Source organism: Carassius auratus, unplaced genomic scaffold, assembly GCF_003368295.1.
Source record: "Carassius auratus strain Wakin unplaced genomic scaffold, ASM336829v1 scaf_tig00003529, whole genome shotgun sequence".
Lineage (NCBI taxonomy): Eukaryota > Metazoa > Chordata > Actinopteri > Cypriniformes > Cyprinidae > Carassius > Carassius auratus.
Genome location: NW_020523526.1, coordinates 4,588 through 22,317, shown reverse-complemented (window position 1 = coordinate 22,317; position 17,730 = coordinate 4,588). Strand labels below are relative to the sequence as shown.

General features: G+C 38.1%; 1 protein-coding gene across 1 annotated transcript; it reads right to left on the bottom strand.

Annotated features, from left to right (window-relative positions):
- Positions 1 to 7: 7 nt before the first annotated feature.
- On the bottom strand, positions 8 to 8,372 carry LOC113070216 (membrane-bound transcription factor site-1 protease). The gene is made up of 20 exons (XM_026243439.1): positions 8,134 to 8,372; positions 7,925 to 8,035; positions 7,658 to 7,767; positions 7,154 to 7,270; positions 6,919 to 6,986; positions 6,700 to 6,802; positions 5,891 to 6,042; positions 4,941 to 5,102; positions 4,530 to 4,674; positions 4,236 to 4,424; positions 3,907 to 4,079; positions 3,616 to 3,731; positions 3,343 to 3,499; positions 2,520 to 2,644; positions 2,297 to 2,374; positions 2,051 to 2,191; positions 1,788 to 1,919; positions 1,077 to 1,203; positions 819 to 949; positions 8 to 700 (listed from the first exon to the last, which is right to left on the bottom strand). The coding sequence occupies exons 1-20, from the start codon at positions 8,309 to 8,311 to the stop codon at positions 489 to 491; spliced, it is 2,727 nt and encodes a 908-aa protein (XP_026099224.1). The 5' UTR covers positions 8,312 to 8,372; the 3' UTR covers positions 8 to 488.
- Between the last annotated feature and the right edge of the window lie 9,358 nt (positions 8,373 to 17,730).

Below are 17,730 nucleotides of genomic sequence, written 5' to 3'. Positions count from 1 at the left end.
GGTTTTCTTGCTTCATATCGGATAAGATATATTTAAAACATTGATAATTCCACAGTGAAATCATGATGCTATTTACAAAAGACTTAAGCACACAACCGTTTTATAAAAACACAGTCTGACTGAATACAAAAATGAGAATGTGTGGAAACAAGTCCAATATTTTGATCAAAGAAAACTGAATGGCTGGTTTCGGTTGTCCAATTTGACATAGAAAGCAAGGGTCAATAGTCAATTATTCATCAATAAATTAAAAAAAGGAAACATTCCTCCATTTGGTCACTAAACTGAAAGGCAAGTGTTGAATAAAGACAAGAGAGGGAACACTGATGTCCAAACAAGGCCTTCATCTGGGCACAGGTGGCTGGTTCATCTCCAGAAATGTACAGACACAGCCTTCAGATCTCATTATTATTATGGGGTTATGGCATCACACACACCGCAGGGAAAACTGTTCCCCGTTAGTTTGTCCAGATGTGGTTGGTTGCGGATCATACGGTGGGGGTTTTGCCTGAGTGAGGGGTTTGTTGTTGCTGTTGCTGAAGGTAAAGCGGCCGTTTCACTCTAGGTTTCCTGCGCTTCGGCTTGCTCTTGGACTTGGTCAGTTGCACCACAAAGAAGGAAAGAACAACCATGGCGCCGAGAAAAGCAAACATTGGGATGGTCTGGCCCACCTCTTGATTATAGCGGCCGGGCATTATCCCTGAGTAAAACACAGACATGGATTACTGCAACGTGCTGGCTGAATTCTAAAAGGCTTTTTTTGGGGGGTACATCTGGTTGATTAATTCTTAAACACGCAGCAAAAGTTCATTCCTCACCTCCAGGGATGTCCCAGGCTCCACTTTCTCCAGGAGACAGAGGTCGAACCTGAGGCCGATATGGCCTCACATTAGGCAAAACAACCTTGTCCATGTCCACTGACAGTAGCTTCTGGTGCTTCCACAGATTGCTGAGAACAAATCAATGTCAACAAACCTTGTCAGATGTTGATATTAAAAGACAATGCATCCAAATTTAGATTGGTTTCCAGTGACAGTGCAGTAGTTGAGAATGGCAGCGGTCTCATGTGTACTGACCTGGGAGCAGTCTCATTAAGCGGCTGGGGTTTAGCCCAAGACAGATGAGGACATGCAGGTAGAGGACGAGGCTTAGGGTCACCCAGATGAGCCTCCAGCACTTTGGAGTAACGGTAGAGGTGATTACCTATCGAAATAATAATAATAATAATATAAATCATAATCATCATCATCAGATTAAATCCAATAATTAGTGTGTATACATTTAAATATATAGAGAGAAAGACAGAGTACAATATAATAAGCTTTCGACACCATCGCAAAAGACACAGTACAAGTACATCGAAATCCATGTTGTGATAACAGAGATGTGTTAACAACGGCTCTGTGTAGTAACAGCTGCTCTATGTGAAATCACGCACCTGATGGAATTTACCGCTGATTAGAGAACAGGGTTTACTGACGAGATGCGCATTAATTATCGGCCGATATTTATCGTGCACCCCTAGTGCCTAATGTTATATCCTGCTCCTGCCCATATTTGCAGCGGCGTCCAAAAAAAATTCACAATTTAAAAGTCTAGTGTGACCGCCCCTTAATGCATTAAAAAAAATACATGAATTAATAATGAAAATACTGAAAAATAATGAATGGATTGAAAGTGCATTAAAAAAAAAGAATTACAAATAAAATAAAATGAAATGTAAATGCATTACAATGATTTAAGAACTGATCAAAGTTATTTAAAAAAATTATTTTAAAAAGTTTTACCTTCCAATCTCTGTGGTAATGGCCTGTCTGTGCCTATAGGGGACGCCACTCTGTTTTTAGAGTGTGTGAGACTGGGCGGTGTCATGCTATAGGAAGTGTACTGCAGCAGAGCATCCAGAAGCCAAAAACAATCTAAATGGAGAAAAGAGAACCCAAACACATTTAATTAAATTAACATTTCCAAACATTTAGTGTGGCTAGTTTTTTTAAAACTCAGACTTGTTTTCCCAAATTGTGAGTTTCTATACCCAAATGCCCATTACCTTTCTGTCTATGACTGTCATCAATACAGTTGGAGTCTCCGTAGAGTGCGATGCGGCCTCCCCCCTCAGAGGGTGTTTGGTACAGTCCAAGCACAGGCACATTTTCCACCACTGCTGTCTCTTGTTTCAAGACCTCCAGACCTAGAAATTTTGAGACAATAACACGAGGATTAGAGGCAGCCTTTAGCTGGTCTCCACAGACACAGCAGTGATATGAGGTGTACGATCACAGCAGGTGCCGTGTACCTTGATCCTTTAAGGTCTGAGCAATGACAATCCCATCCTCAGGAAAACGAGCAATGCTGCACCCCGAGGCATAATACACTAGAAGCAAAAGATATGGTATATTATTGAAATCTATTTTTTGTTTCGTACAAACTTATTGCTATTAAAACAGTTTACTCAATATCATGTATTTAACGAGAATCTATGATACAGCTAGTTATAGTGAGAAGTTATAGAGTCTTACTGTCATGATCTGCCATTGTGAAGTCACCTTCATACAGACCATCACTGAAGGCCATACCCCAGACTGAGATCAGGTCATTCAAGGCTGGCACGTTAGCGCCCCCTGTGTCCGGCATCCACCATTGTCTGCAAATGTGTAACACACAAGTTTCAAAATTTGCCTTTATTTGACAAACAAAACATGATTGTCCTGAATTGGACACTTTACTAAGAGGCCCATTTAAAAGCATTTGTCACATCCAATAATAGAAACCGCACAATGAATCCCCCCAAAATAACATTAGTTTTTAATTAGGGCGCTTAAATACCCTAATGGGAAGCACCATTTATTTGAATTAGGACAGGAAAACAGAAGATAATTGGAAAATTAGACAAACCCATCGGTGAATAAAAATGTCAGGTGAAAACAATTAAATCAAGTAATTAGCAAGGCAGTCTTGACACAAATTAAGGTCTATTGAAATGCTAACTTTCAGTAACCTAGCATTAGTTAGGTTTCCTGCCATATACTTTGGTGTCCAAAACAACTGAACTAAGTATTTTATTATTTTTTTAAACCTTAAGACTTAGTTCATGGATTCAGGATTAAAGTAATAAGTAGAAAAATATTTCCCATGAACTAAAAATACATAACACATTATTATTATTATAATAAATGTTATACGTTTTCCTACATTTTTTCTTTAAACATACAGACCTCAGACTATTGGACCCCACTGAACATTTACCCAGAATTACATGCAGTACAGTGGACTGATAAATCATCTTTTAACGATAGAGACAATGACACAAAAGATTACGGTATGCCTTTATCTTCTCAGTACCTGGTGTTCTCATCATAGAACTTGACTTTTCTCATGACTGATGTGTTGTACCAGTCGCTGAAGATGATGAGAGACAGGCCGTTATCGATGTCTCTCCTCAACTTGGTGATTTCCTCTGGAAAATACTCTTCCTCACTGTCTACCATCAGTAAGGTCCCTAAAATCATGCACGCAGAGACCGATGATTTCCATCACTACTTGCACCATAAAACCAATCCATCTTCAAAAAAAGAATCATTTATACAGAAAACACTCCTCTAGATGAACACCTACCATACTGACTGGCATCAAAGCATGTGATTGGTGCACCCAAGACCTCGACAAAGTAGCCCATGCTGCGAAGGTGCTGATACATGTCTCTAAAGTTAGTGTGAATATGATCACCATTCCTTCAAAACAACAGAAAAACCAATGTCATCTACACACTTATAAAAGAAAAACCGGGGTAAAATTATTACTAGATTCAAGCTATGAAATGCTGCCCTCTAGAGATTCTTTTTCACAGTGCAATGCATTTTCTAAAAACGAATTGAACGTAGATTATTTTTGGTAGTGGAGGCTCACCAGTCAAGTGGATCGTTCTTCATACGCAGGTTGTCTCGGGGGAAGTAGCCAGGAGGATAGCGTAGGTTGTGGTACTGATCCCACAGAATCCTCTTACTACGTGGTGGAGTAGGGACAATCTTGACCTTCACTGGTAATTTAACAGTAGAGGTCATCTCGCCACCTATTGCTGACTGGATACAAACACATGAAGACAACAGGTCATGATCTCAAATTTCACTACTACAGGTTGAAGAAGTGTGCTCATAAGCCAATAAAATTAACTTATGATTTAAGGAGAAGAGCACTTTCACCTTACTGGAGATTTCAGGGACCATACTGTTACTCACATCATTCTCTGCTGGTGAGGCTACTGTAACCATGACATGGCCCTGAGCGATGCCTTCCCACGATGCAGCTTTCTTGGCCACAGATATGGAAACAGCCAGGTATCCAGCCCAGGGCCAGAGTACAGGCGAGTAAGACACCGCCACGTCCACATAATCCCCATTCTGAGGAAGGTAGGGCTGCCAGATGGGCTGCGGATGCACAACATAACTGAGCTGAATCAAATGGACCACGACTGTTTGAAATTACAATTTAACATAAAGAGTTTGCATTGCAATCGATCCATTACTTCCTACCTTGTCCACAATCCTTCCAGTCACACCCATACCATTAAGAATGGTCACGTTGACAATTGTCGGCATGCCACCGTAGTAAATAGGCTGCGAGCAGTAGGGCCACATGTATGGGCACTCTGTCAGATCTACATAGCTCGGACTCAGGCTAAAGAAAATAAAAAAACACCATTAGAAATTCATTAGAGGACAATGACCTCACTGAGAGCCAGTGCAAGATAATGAACCGTGTCAAGTCTACTCTATAATCAGGCTGGAACATAATTAAATCTTGAAGAGCGTGCGATAGAGGTGCCGGCTACATTTTAAATGGCTAATTCAGCATACATGAATAAGATAATGTGAGCATGCTACGTGAGCAGAATGGTAGTCAAAGAGCAGAACACTATATTTGTGCGTATGCCAGAGACATGCCTGGCTTGAGGTTTGTAGCTGTTAAGGATCTGGTAGGCTCTGAGTAAATCGAGTTTGCCATGGCCCTGCTCAAACATGTTGACGCCCGGCAGCCTGCGTGCTGAGGCGATCAGGGCCTGCTTCATACTGGCCGGGTTCACCAACTCTCTGTTCAAAACAGTGCTGGAAAGACAAAAGACAAACATGGCTCATTTAAATGGATGTGGGTTGATGGCATTTCATTTTAGTGCAACCGCAGGTTGAGGACTGGAAAACAGACATGTATATGAAAGAGATAGAAAGAAAGAACTGAAGGAGGTGAAATGAAAACTGTATAAAGTGGAAACACAGACAAATTGGATTAGCCCATCACAGTCTGGGAGTACAGACTACATCAAATATATAGCAAGAGCTAAGATAGTAAAAGAGAAACTATGCCTTTAAATTCCCAGTGGAAAATAAGATTGATTCTGACAATTCATTCGTTTCTTGTTTGTCTTTTCTTTCAGGATGAAATTTCAATTTATTTTTCACTCATAAAGACAAAAGGGGAAAAAATAAGGCACTTGTGCAGGAAACCATTGGCTTAGGGGACCAATTTATTTAGTTCAACTTCATATCAGTTGTGTTTATAGCAATAATTGTACAAAGTACACATGAGCTCACTATCAGCGCCCTGATAAAGCAGCGAACACAGACCTAATAATGAAACCCTGATCTGAATCACTGATTAAATTGGATATAAAATGACATAATTAAAGTGCACTCCCTTTTATTAAGTATATAGTCCTGAAATCAGACAGCCCTAATTTAGGTGGAGTATATATAATTTATTTATTTTTTTAGTTCTGTTAAGTCCTACAAAACAAAATTACAATTGGACAATATTCCGAAAGGGAGTTTCTGAATGTTAATGCAAAGCACTTTGGGGAATCTGTGAGTTTCATATTATTTTTGATCATATATCCCACCTGGCCAGTAGTGTGACAGCTCCGGCCACTACAGGTGATGCAACACTGGTGCCAGAGAGAGAACGACAGCCCTCCTTCAATCCTGAGCCACGCACACCAGAGCCGTACGTCACAATGTCAGGCTTCACCCTGCCATAGCCACCTGGCAGCTCCTGATCAACAGAGAGCAAAACAGTGAGCCAACAAGACAGACTGACAGATACTGGGACGAGTGGGAAAGAGAGCAGCATGTTACATCAGCGGACATTTAATCTAAATTCAGCATGGCGAGCAAGAGTTCACTTCTTTATAATAAACTGATTCACAACGCAAATTAATATTTCTATTTGTATAATTGCCCAATTTTTTGTTTTTAAATCCAAAACAATTCAATATATTTAGGTAAACACTTGTTTATTATTTCAAATAAATAAAACATGCTTTGATTATTTTAAATGGTCTAAACTTTTATTGTAATTCTATTTTTTTGTAATCTCACTCAGTTCTTTAACTGGGAAATCCATTTTCAATATCTTATATCTCAAGGACATTCATTTATATGCAACTTTATTGAAAATCTACAAAGCTGTAATTCTTTGAACAACTTCAAAGGTGCAGTAAATGTACCGAGTCTTTTGAAGTACATCTCTTCAATTTATTCTCCTTCCTGAAGCAGGGGAGGCTAGATATCTCCAACTCTGTGTAGCAGGAGGTGTCTGTCTGCCCTTTTTAGGTCAGATCAAAATGCACAAACATGTTCTAACTGGCCTCTTTACGCAGCTACACAGGAAAAATGCAGTACTGTTATGTCACCAAAAGACAGAACGCACCCATGTTGTCATGCCCCGGGATGAGAACCTGGCAATGTTGTCTTCAAAATCAATCCCTCCAACACCAATTACATCCATCTGATCTGCTGGATTGTTCAGAGTTCTGGAAGACACAAAAGATAATAAATATATATATATATATATATATATCAGTATCAACAGGTATGTTGGGAATATTGGCCAAATCTATTTGTCTAAAAATTTGTCTACTTTTCTTACCCATAGAGTGGGCCGTCATTGCCAATAGCAGATACCATAATCACCTTGTTGGCTGTGAGCTCCCAAACCTTGTTAAACAGATTTTTTATTAGAGCACTACATTTCAGAGAGCATGAACATTGATGTACAGTGTATTTTTACACGGCACCTAAAATTACCCTGCTAAAATTGGTTGGCTCTTATCAAAATTATTTTTTATGCTCAATGAATAAATGTCAATTTAATTTGTCCATACCTTATCAACAAAAGGATGGTCCATAAAGTCTGGTCCCCCTATACTGAGATTTAATACATCTATCTTCTTCAGGATGGCATAGTTAAAGGCATCTAAGAACCAGGAGGTGTAGGATACCTAAGAAGAAGAACATATGCATGTGTTTAGAAATTGTTTGGCTTACAACATTCTTCAAAAGAGCTTCTTTTGTGTTCAGCAGAAAAAAGAAATTCATACAGGTTTGGAACAACTTGAGAATGAGTAAATGACAAATTTTCCATTTGGGTGAAGTATCCCTTTCAATCGAACATCCTGATTCAGTGCTCAAGAAACATTTCTTATCATCAGTGTTGAAAACAGTAGCGCTGCTTAATACTTCTTGTGAAAACTTTTCAATTTTTTTAAAACATTAATTTACACGCTTATCCAACCGGGATGCATAAACTGACTGAAAGTGACAGTAAAGACATTTTTAATCCTGAAAGGTGGTTGTATAGGATCATGGATTTGAGTGTTGTGTGCTACCTGGTTATTGGTAAAAACCCTGAAGATATGAAGCTCAGAATCAGGAGCGAATCCCTGGCACTCTCTCATGCTGGCAATAACCCCAGCAACAAAGGTACCATGACCCAACCCTGACGAAGGAATGCCAGACAGACAAAGATAAAAGAATGATTAACGCTCATAATCTGAACAATTCATATGGGTTGATTCAGTCGACTTCACTCAGAGTGCAATAATGATTGTTTGAATGCGTTTAAACTTGTCTCATGGCATTGTTTTAGGTCTAACCATCATCCAGTGTTTTCTCATTGGTCCAGTTGGTTCTTTCTTTGACATTCTTAAAGTGAGGGTGCTTCTCACTCAGCCCAGTGTCAAATACTGCAACCTTCACCCCAGAGCCTGCATGTGAACACAAACAGGAACACAAGCTTCATCGCAAACCTGATCTCCAAAAGGAGTGGAACATTAATTACAACAGCATTTACTTTAACACACACCAGTGTGTCCCATCTGCCAGAGCACATCTGCTTGCAGTATCTGGGCGACATGTCTGGGGATGGCCCGTAGGAGACGGCGACTGGAGTGTCTTCCTGTAGCATGCCAGAATCCAGAGCTCAGAGAAAGACTTGTCCTCCTGAGCGGCCTTGATGACTGCCATGACTGCCACTTCTGCATCCAGCGTGTGTCATTGCATGGGGACGCCCCATCAGTGCCCGCTGAAAGAGAAAAGGATTGAGAAATTATTCACTTCATTTTTTTATGATGTGGGAAGTCGTGGCCTAATGGTTAGCGAGTCAGACTCCCAATCAAAAGGTTGTGAGTTTGAGTCCCGGGCCGGCAGGAATTGTGGATGGGGGGAGTGCATGTACAGTTCTCTCTCCACCTTCAATACCACGACTTAGGTGCCCTTGAGCAAGGCACCGAACCCCCAACTGCTCCCCGGGCGCCGCAGCATAAATGGCTGCCCACTGCTCCGGGTGTGTGCTCACAGTGTGTGTGTGTGTGTGCACTTCGGATGGGTTAAATGCAGAGCACAAATTCTGAGTATGGGTCACCATACTTGGCAGAATGTCACGTCACTTTCACTTTTGATCATTTTATTTGTGCCATGGATATACTTTGTTATAAAACATATAAAAAGAACCTCTACTAGGTGACACACTTCTGCCAACCCATATAATATGCTGTAAAGTAATCAGGCCCTGAGGAGGAGGAGGATTATTAAAAATGCCCACTTCAAATGTCTTTCCATTTTTTTGAACTATCGTGTAATTTATCACTCTTTCAGGCCATGTTCCCCATTTTTATTCACTTTATAAGACCACACATTTATTTCTCATAGCTCAAACACTTTTATGCAATCTCTGTAGACACCATCACCCCAGAACCTAAAAATAAAAATGTAAAACTTTTGCTGGAAAAAGATGTCATAGAATGACCCATTCTAACAGTTTCTAAGACTAGCTAGATAACTATAACTTATATTTCAAATCAACTGAATTCAAAAACACTGGCCCAAAAGTAACAATAAATGTAAACCCAATAAAAAAAAAAATGACAAAACTTACATCGTATCACATTCTGTCCATCTGTCGAACACCAACCTAACCACATGATCAACGTCTACACCTTCATTTGCATTTTTATTGGCTCTTTGAATAACGTCTGGAGGGACCAGAGATTGTGTAGAATATTTACAATTGATTTTCAAACAGAGCAGAGCAATAATAGCAATCAAACATTTCCAGGTATTTAATAAAAAAACCATTTAATAAAAAATAAAAACACTCTTGTAAAGTGCAGGTGCAACACTTGGATAGGATTCGTAGGTGTTCAAGCCAGCAAACCACTTTGACCAGCTCTGACATGTCAGTCTTCCTCTCTGGCCCATTACTGCTCATTAATTCCCTCTAAAGATATACAGACGAGACTAGTGCATATACTGTAATTATATTACATTTCAAGCCCCCACTCGTGCTCTTGTAGAGCTGACCCCAACATCATTTAAATGATAATTACTTGCATATATGCTCTCAAACTATGACCAGGGGTTATTCTTAGAGGCACTTTGGTTTCAGTAATAAGAACAAAAATACATCATTAGCTGCTATTAGTTTGCTCTCTTTCTCTAAGCTGTGCTATGTATAGACTGTGGATGAAGAGTGAGATACACTAGCGTGTGTGGGTGACGACTGGTGGAGCGGACTCATAAGCAGCTCCCTGGGAATTATTCTAGAATGGTGCTGTCTGAAAAAATATACTTTAGCCACATTATGAGAAAGTGAAATGCATGTGATGAAAGAGGAAAATCTGATCGCTTAAAAAAAAAAAATAATAATAATAATAAATATAGCTGCAAGCAGCGATGGCGGGCTCAAGCCGTCAGTGCAACACCACCCCGGTGGCATCGGGAAAACTGTGCCCAGCGGGCATAAGCATTTACAGTAACCCTCTGGCAATCAAATTTTAAGGGATATGGCAGTTAAAGGGTTAATCCGACCCGTCTAGACTAGACTTTTCCCTAAATTTGAGACTCTCGAATGTCCAATGTCAAGCCAACTTTATGCCTGTTTTTGTTTTGTTTTTTACTTTATTTTTCTTTTCTCTGTGCCGGATTGCTGATGTCTTTTACCCGGGCATAGATGTCCATCCATCAATTACGAACATTCATCCGCAAATGTCCGAGCGGTCGCGAGCGCCGATGGGAGAATGGCGCATGTTTTATTTTTTTTGAGCTACTGGGATGGTGCCCCCTCTGGGAGTTGGTGCCCTACGAAGACTGCGTATTCTGCATATAGGGAGTGGCGGTACTATCTGGAAGATATATTCCTCAAACCGTCGTACAAGAGGAGGTGATGCTAGTACTTCAAGAATCTCTCAAAACCTATCTGTTCAAAAAGCCTATATATAAAGTCTTAATATAGTATTGCACAATATGTTGTGCTATTCTAATATTATTGTGGTTTTTTATTGACATTGTTTTTTGCTGTTATTTTTTGTTTTAATATTGTTACTGTTGTTACTTGTTGTACGGTGACCTTGAGTGGTTTGAAAGGCGCCTTAAATAAAATGCATTATTATTATTATTATTATTATTATTATTAGCTGTACACTTGATAAAAAAAAAATATATTAACTTATGCAATTGTATGTATATATATATATATATATATATATATATATATAGTGTACAGTTTTCTTTTATTGCATCTTGAAATAAATGTTTCTGAGTTCTGTGTTTGTTTATTTTTTTTTTTATTTTTTTTTTTTAGGAAGATTACAGCCTTTAATCTCCTCAAAATAAATGTGCATATAAACCATGAACAATTTAATTATAGCTGTATTTATAAAATGCTTACTAATGACTATTAATTTTGGGAGTAGGCTAGCAACAGTTGATGTTGAGGCCTAAGATATTTCTTAAGCTGTAATGATGAAAAAACAACAACAACACCAAATTGCTTTTTTTTCTGCTGGTCTCCCTCCCTCTCTCTCTCTCTCTCTCTCTCTCTCTCTGACACCAAGCCCATCCCCTCTCCCACACATTCACACAAACTCAGCACACACACTTAACACACACACACTTAACACACAAACACCCACACACACACACACACATTACCCAGAGGGACAGTGACATCAGATGTATGGTAGTTTTTTAATTTTCTATCATCCATATAGTGTTGTATAGTCATCAAACGATGCATATTTCCTCAGCATGACTTGTCTTCTATGTGTACATTTTGTTGAAGTGTTTAGAAGCTGCACTTAAAAAAATAAAAGACATTTACTGGTTCCTTTTTTACTGTTATTTCAAAAAATCACCATGACAAAACCATTCAAGCTATCCAAAATTAATTCGCACCTGTTCTGTAAGATAAATTCTTTAAACAGTGGTAAAAGAGGATGTGATGCTGATCCTTCAAGAGTCACTCCAAGCTTATCTGTCCATAAAGCCTATAAAGAATTATTCTTAATACACAGTATTTCACAATACTTCAGCATATTATTCTAATTAAGTGAGGGTCATTTTATCAGTAAAATACATATTATTTTTCTTTGAAAGATTTCTATAAATGATTTAAATCATACTTGTTTCTACAATAATTATTTAAAAGTAATCATATAGCGCCATCTGGTGGCCATTATTGGTACTAAGAATTGCAAGCTTGATTTATATGTTATGATAGTTTTAATTTTAAGCTGGCTCTTGAAAATGATAAAGCTATGAAACTTACTGTGCTTCTTTCAAATGATGACTTCTACGTATATAAAAAATTATGAAGAGTTGGAATGAAGAATGTTAAAGATATAGTAAAATAACTATTGTATTTTTTTATGTTACTTTAATAAATCGGTATGGCCACACCATTTAAGGTATCCTAAACCCATTTGCAATTTAACATCTTCAGTATATTGGCATCATGTTGAAAAAGTTTGGTGTGAACTACTTGTGTCTTCTTGGAGGAGTATGATTCATTTTCAGGCTGATTTGATCATAAATCCACAATAAAATTTCTGAGTTCTGTATCAATCAGTGTTGTTGTTTGTTTATTTTCATTTTTTTATTTTTCATAGGAAGATAACTGACCCTTTACTCTCCTTTTTAATAAATGTGCTTATAAACCAAGATCGAGCTATTTATAGCTGTATTTATAAGCTGCTTATTAATGACTATTTAAGTTGGGACAAGATTTTATAAAGCATGAACTGACTATTTACTAATGAGTGCAGTTATTATAAAGTGTTACCAATGCATTTACTAATGTTAACAAATTAGACATTATTTTACAGTGTTATAAAATCCTTTAATGACTTATAAGCATTTGTGAAAGTTCTGCTTGCATTACAGCTTAGTCTTCATCTGTGAGCTGAACAATTTTACTGTTACATCCATGAGATTATGTAAATTAAGATAAATGTCATGTCACAGGATGGAATAGGTCAGTATCAAATGAGATTTAAATTATTATTTGCAGCACAAGTAAGTATTTTTAGAATTTTGTTTTTAATTCCTGAAACTGTCAGAAAAGGATAAGGCCTAAGAGATTTCTTAAGCTGTAATGAAAACAGCAATGTTAGCAAAAGCAACAAAAAATAACAATTTAAAATACTTTTTTTTTTCTGGTGATTAAAGAGATGATTAAGTTTCTCTCTCTCTCTTTCTCTCTCTCTCTCTCTCTCTCTCATTGTGTCTGCCACTCAGCTCATGCCCATCCCCCACTCACAGACACACACACACACACTCAGTCAGCACACATACATTCCTCAAACAGAGGGACAGAGTGAGTTGAGATGTCTGACAGTTTTTTAATTTTCTTTTAATCATACAGTGTTGTAAAGTCATGAAACTATGCATATGTCCTCAGAATGATTGGATCTCTGTATGAATTTTTTTTTAAGTGTTTGGAAGCTGCAATTTAAAAATACAAGACAATTAATGATTCCCTTTTTACTGTCATTTCAAAAAATCACCACGACAAAACCGTTCAAGCTAACCAAAATCCGTTCGCAATTTAAGTTCCTCAATGTTTTTTCAACATATAGATAAAGTTTGGTGAGTATAGTGAACATTTCCTGTGAGGAGTATGCATTAAATCAGAGCTCAATTTAAATATTCAAATCAAAATAGCCGACTTCCTGTTGGTCGTAGCTGATGACTGTGAATTAGAAAGTTGTCCGTCTTGAAAAGAACAATTTATGTACCAAGTTTGGTGTCTGTAGCTAAAACCAACCCCCCCACTTTTGACAAAAGGTGGCGCTATAGAGTGCCTCCTTCACGCCCTTTTAAAAGCTTTTGCCATTGTCTAGCTATCACTAATACTGATATGTCTTTTGAGTTTCATGTAAATCTGAGCTTGTTGTCTGCCTCAAACTCACCATAACAGAACATTCAAGTTTGACACGTTGCCATGGCAACACTATATCAGATATCAATATCCCCACAACAGATTTACATCGGCCGTGTTTTGTCATTATTCTGATGAAGTTTTAAGTAAATAGAGTAAAAATAAGATGCTGAATTCAAAGCATTTGGAAAATGACTCACTTCCTGCTGCCAGTTGGTGGCGCTATTATGTTGACTCTTAATAGTCACATATATACGATCGGTATCATACAACGAACAAACCAATGAAGTTTGATCAAATTCAGGAAATGTATGTGGATGTTATTAGACATTTCCTGTTTCTCATTTCTAGCCATAATTTCCAAGCCTCGCCACGGGCAAACCGTTCGAGATATCAAAAATCCCCTCGCAATTTTTCATCCCCAATGTCTTGAGATCATGTTTACAGAGTTTCGTGGCGAATGGGTTGAAAACCTCAGAGGAGTATTTCAAATTCCAGAGCATGCTTTTTTTAAACAGCCCTGAATAGCTGACTTCCTGTTGGGCGGAGCCTATAACATAAAGTGTGAAAGTTGTTCGGCTCAATGAGATCTATAAGTGTACCGAGTTTCATATAAATACATGCTAGTGTGTGTGAGCTATGGTTCAAGATTTCTGACTGTGTTCCAGGGGGCGCTGTAGAGCCCCTGTGCCACGCCCGGGTCCCAGGCTCTGCAGCGTCCTGATGGCCGCAGATTCCAATGTGTGTGCCAATTTTCAAGAGTTTTTGAGCATGTTAAGGCCCCCAAAAACCCCCGGAAGGTTTAATAAAAAATAAAAAAAATAATAATAAGAAGAAATATAGCTGCAAGCAGCGATGTCGGGCTCAAGCCATCAATGCAACGCTACCCCGGTGGCATCAGGAAAACTGTGCCCAGCGGGCATAAGCATTTACAGTAACCATCTGACAATACAATTTTAAGGGATGCGGCAGTTAAAGGGTTAATCCGACCAATCTAGACTTTGAAATCACATACACAGAACAATATATATAACTTTAGTAACACATTATTTTTATATTTATAAAAAATTTATAAGGTGTGCATTATAGCCATCACCTATATGAACACATTACAATTGTTTTGAAAACTTTGCATTTGAGCCCATGTGAAATAGTAGCATAATTTACATATGACTTACAGTTTGTTGTAATAAATATCAAACATTCAAATTAATTGTGCATTATAGCTGTCACCTAGATGAACAATTACAATTGTTTTTGTAAGTCATTCTCTTCAAATGCTACTGACGTTAGAAAAGTGTATAACAATATCACATGTAACTTTAGAGACCGTCCCTAAATTTGAGACTCTCGAATGTCCAATGTCAAGACAGCTTTATGCCTGTTTTTTTTTTCTTTCTTTAGTTTTCTTTTCTCTGTGCCGGATTGCTGATGTCCTATACCCAGGCATAGATGTCCATCCATCAATTACGAACATTCAGCCGCAAACATGTGGTGTGATCTGTCACGAGCGCGGATGGGAGAATGGCGCATGTTTTTTTTCTTTTTTTTCTTTTTTTTTTTGAGCAACTGGGATGGTGCCCCTTCTGGGATTTGGTGCCCTGCGAATACTGCATACTCTGCATATAGGGAGCGGCGGTACTATCTGGAAGATATATTCCTCAAACCATCGTACAAGAAGTGGTGATGCTAGTCCTTCAAGAATCGCTCAAAAGCTATTTAAGTGTACAGTTTCCTTTTATTGCATCTTGAAATAAATATTTCTGAATTCTGAATCAAACTGGGTTGTGTTTATTTATTTATTTATTTTATGAGACAACTGAGACTTTAAACTCCTTTGTAATATATGTGCTTTTAAACCAAGAACAATTTATTTATAGATGTATTACTGCTTTATAATGACTATTATTAAGCGAAAAGGCTTTATAATCATGAACTATTTACTAATGCTTAGCTAATGAGTGCCATTATTATAAAGTGTTACCAATGCATTTACTAATGTTAACAAATTAGACATTATTTTACAGTGTTACCAAATCCTTAAATAATTTATTAGTGTTTTGTAATGATTTTAATAACCTATAAGCATTTGTGAAATAGTTTTGCTTGCATTGCAGCTTTATCTGTCAGTTTAAGAGTTTTACTGTTACATCCATGAGATTAATAAATGTCATGTCACGTCACAGTTTGTCATAGGTCAGTATCAAATGAGTTTTAAATTATTATTTGCAGCATAAATAAGGATTCTTAGGATGTTTTTAAATCCCTAAAACTGCCAGAAAAGGATAAGGCCTAAGAGATTTCTTAACCTGTAATGAAAGGAAAAAAACGCCACCATTAGCAACAACAAAAACAATAACAATTTAAAATACAGATATTTTTTTCCTGATTATTAAAGGGATGATAAGGTCTCTCTCTCTCTCTCTCTCTCTCTCTGCCAGACAGCCCCTCCCTACAGTCCACACACACTGTCAGTCACCAAAAATTCACAGTCACCAACCCCCTCACACTCCCTCTCCCTCTCCCCCTCCCTTTCCTCACACAGACAGAGTGGCCAGAGTGAGATCATGTCAGTTGAGAAGTCTGACAGTTTTCACATTTTCTTTTACCCATACAGTGTTGTAAAGTCGTGAAACTATGCATATTTCCTCAGAATGATTTGATATCTGTATGAAAAAATGCTTTGAAGTGTTTGGAAGCTGCAATTTAAAAATACAAGACAATTAATGTTTCCCTTTTTTACTGTCATTTCAAAAAATCACCACGACAAAACCGTTCAAGCTAACCAAAATCTGTTCGCAATTTAAGTTCCTCGATGTTTTTTCTTCATGTAGACAAAGTTTGGTGTGTATAGTGTACTTCCCCTGTGAGGAGTATTCATTAATTCACAACTGTAATATCTCAAAAAATACACATTAAAATCAAAATAGCCGACTTCCTGTTGGTCGTAGCTGATAACTGTGAATTAGAAAGTTGTCCGTCTTGATAAGAACAATTTATGTACCAAGTTTGGTGTCTGTAGCTAAAACTAACCCCCCCACTTTTGACAAAAGGTGGCGCTATAGAGTGCCTCATTCACGCCCTTTTAAAAGCTTTTGCCATTGTCTAGCTATCACTAATACTGATATGTGTTTTGAGTTTCATGTAAATCTGAGGTTGTTATCTGCCTCAAAATCACCATAACAGAATATTCAAGTTTGACACGTTGCCATGGCAACACTATATCAGATATCAATATCCCCACAACAGATTTTCATCGGCCGTGTTTTGTCATTATTCTGATGAAGTTTTAAGCAAATCGAGTAAAAATAAGATGCTGAATTCAAAGCATTTGGAAAATGACACACTTCCTGCTGCCAGTTGGTGGCGCTATAACGTTGACTCTTAATAGTCACATATATACAATCGGTATCATACAACGAACAAACCCATGAAGTTTGATCAAATTCAGGAAATGTATGTGGATGTTATTAGACATTTCCTGTTTCTCATTTCTCGCCATAAGTTCCACGCCTCGCCACGGGCAAACCGTTCGAGATATCAAAAATCCCCTCGCAATTTTTCATCCTCAATGTCTTGAGATCATGTTCACCGAGTTTCGTGGCGAACGGGTTGAAAACCTCAGAGGAGTATTTCAAATTCCAGAGCATGCTTTTTTTAAACAGCCCTGAATAGCTGATTTCCTGTTGGGCGGAGCCTATGACATAAAGTGTGAAAGTTGTTCAGCTCAATGAGATCTATAAGTCTACTGAGTTTCATATAAATACATGCAAGTGTGTGTGAGCTATGGTTCAAGATTTCTGACTGTGTTCCAGGGGGCGCTGTAGAGCCCCTGTGCCACGCCCGGGTCCCAGCCTCTGCGGCGTCCTGATGGCCGCAGATTCCAATGTGTGTGCCAATTTTCAAGAGTTTTTGAGCATGTTAAGGCCCCCAAAAACCCCCGGAAGGTTTAATAAAAAATAAAAATAAATATAGCTGCAAGCAGCGATGTCGGGCTCAAGCCGTCAGTGCAACGCCACCCCGGTGGCATCGGGAAAACTGTGCCCAGCGGGCATAAGCATTTACAGTAACCCTCTGACAATCAAGTTTAAAGGGATGCGGCAGTTAAAGGGTTAATCCGACCAATCTAGACTTTGAAATCACATACACAGAACAATATATAGAACTTTAGTAACACCTTATTTTTATATTTATTTAAAGATGTATTACTGCTTAATAATGACTATTATTAAGGGAAAAGGCTTT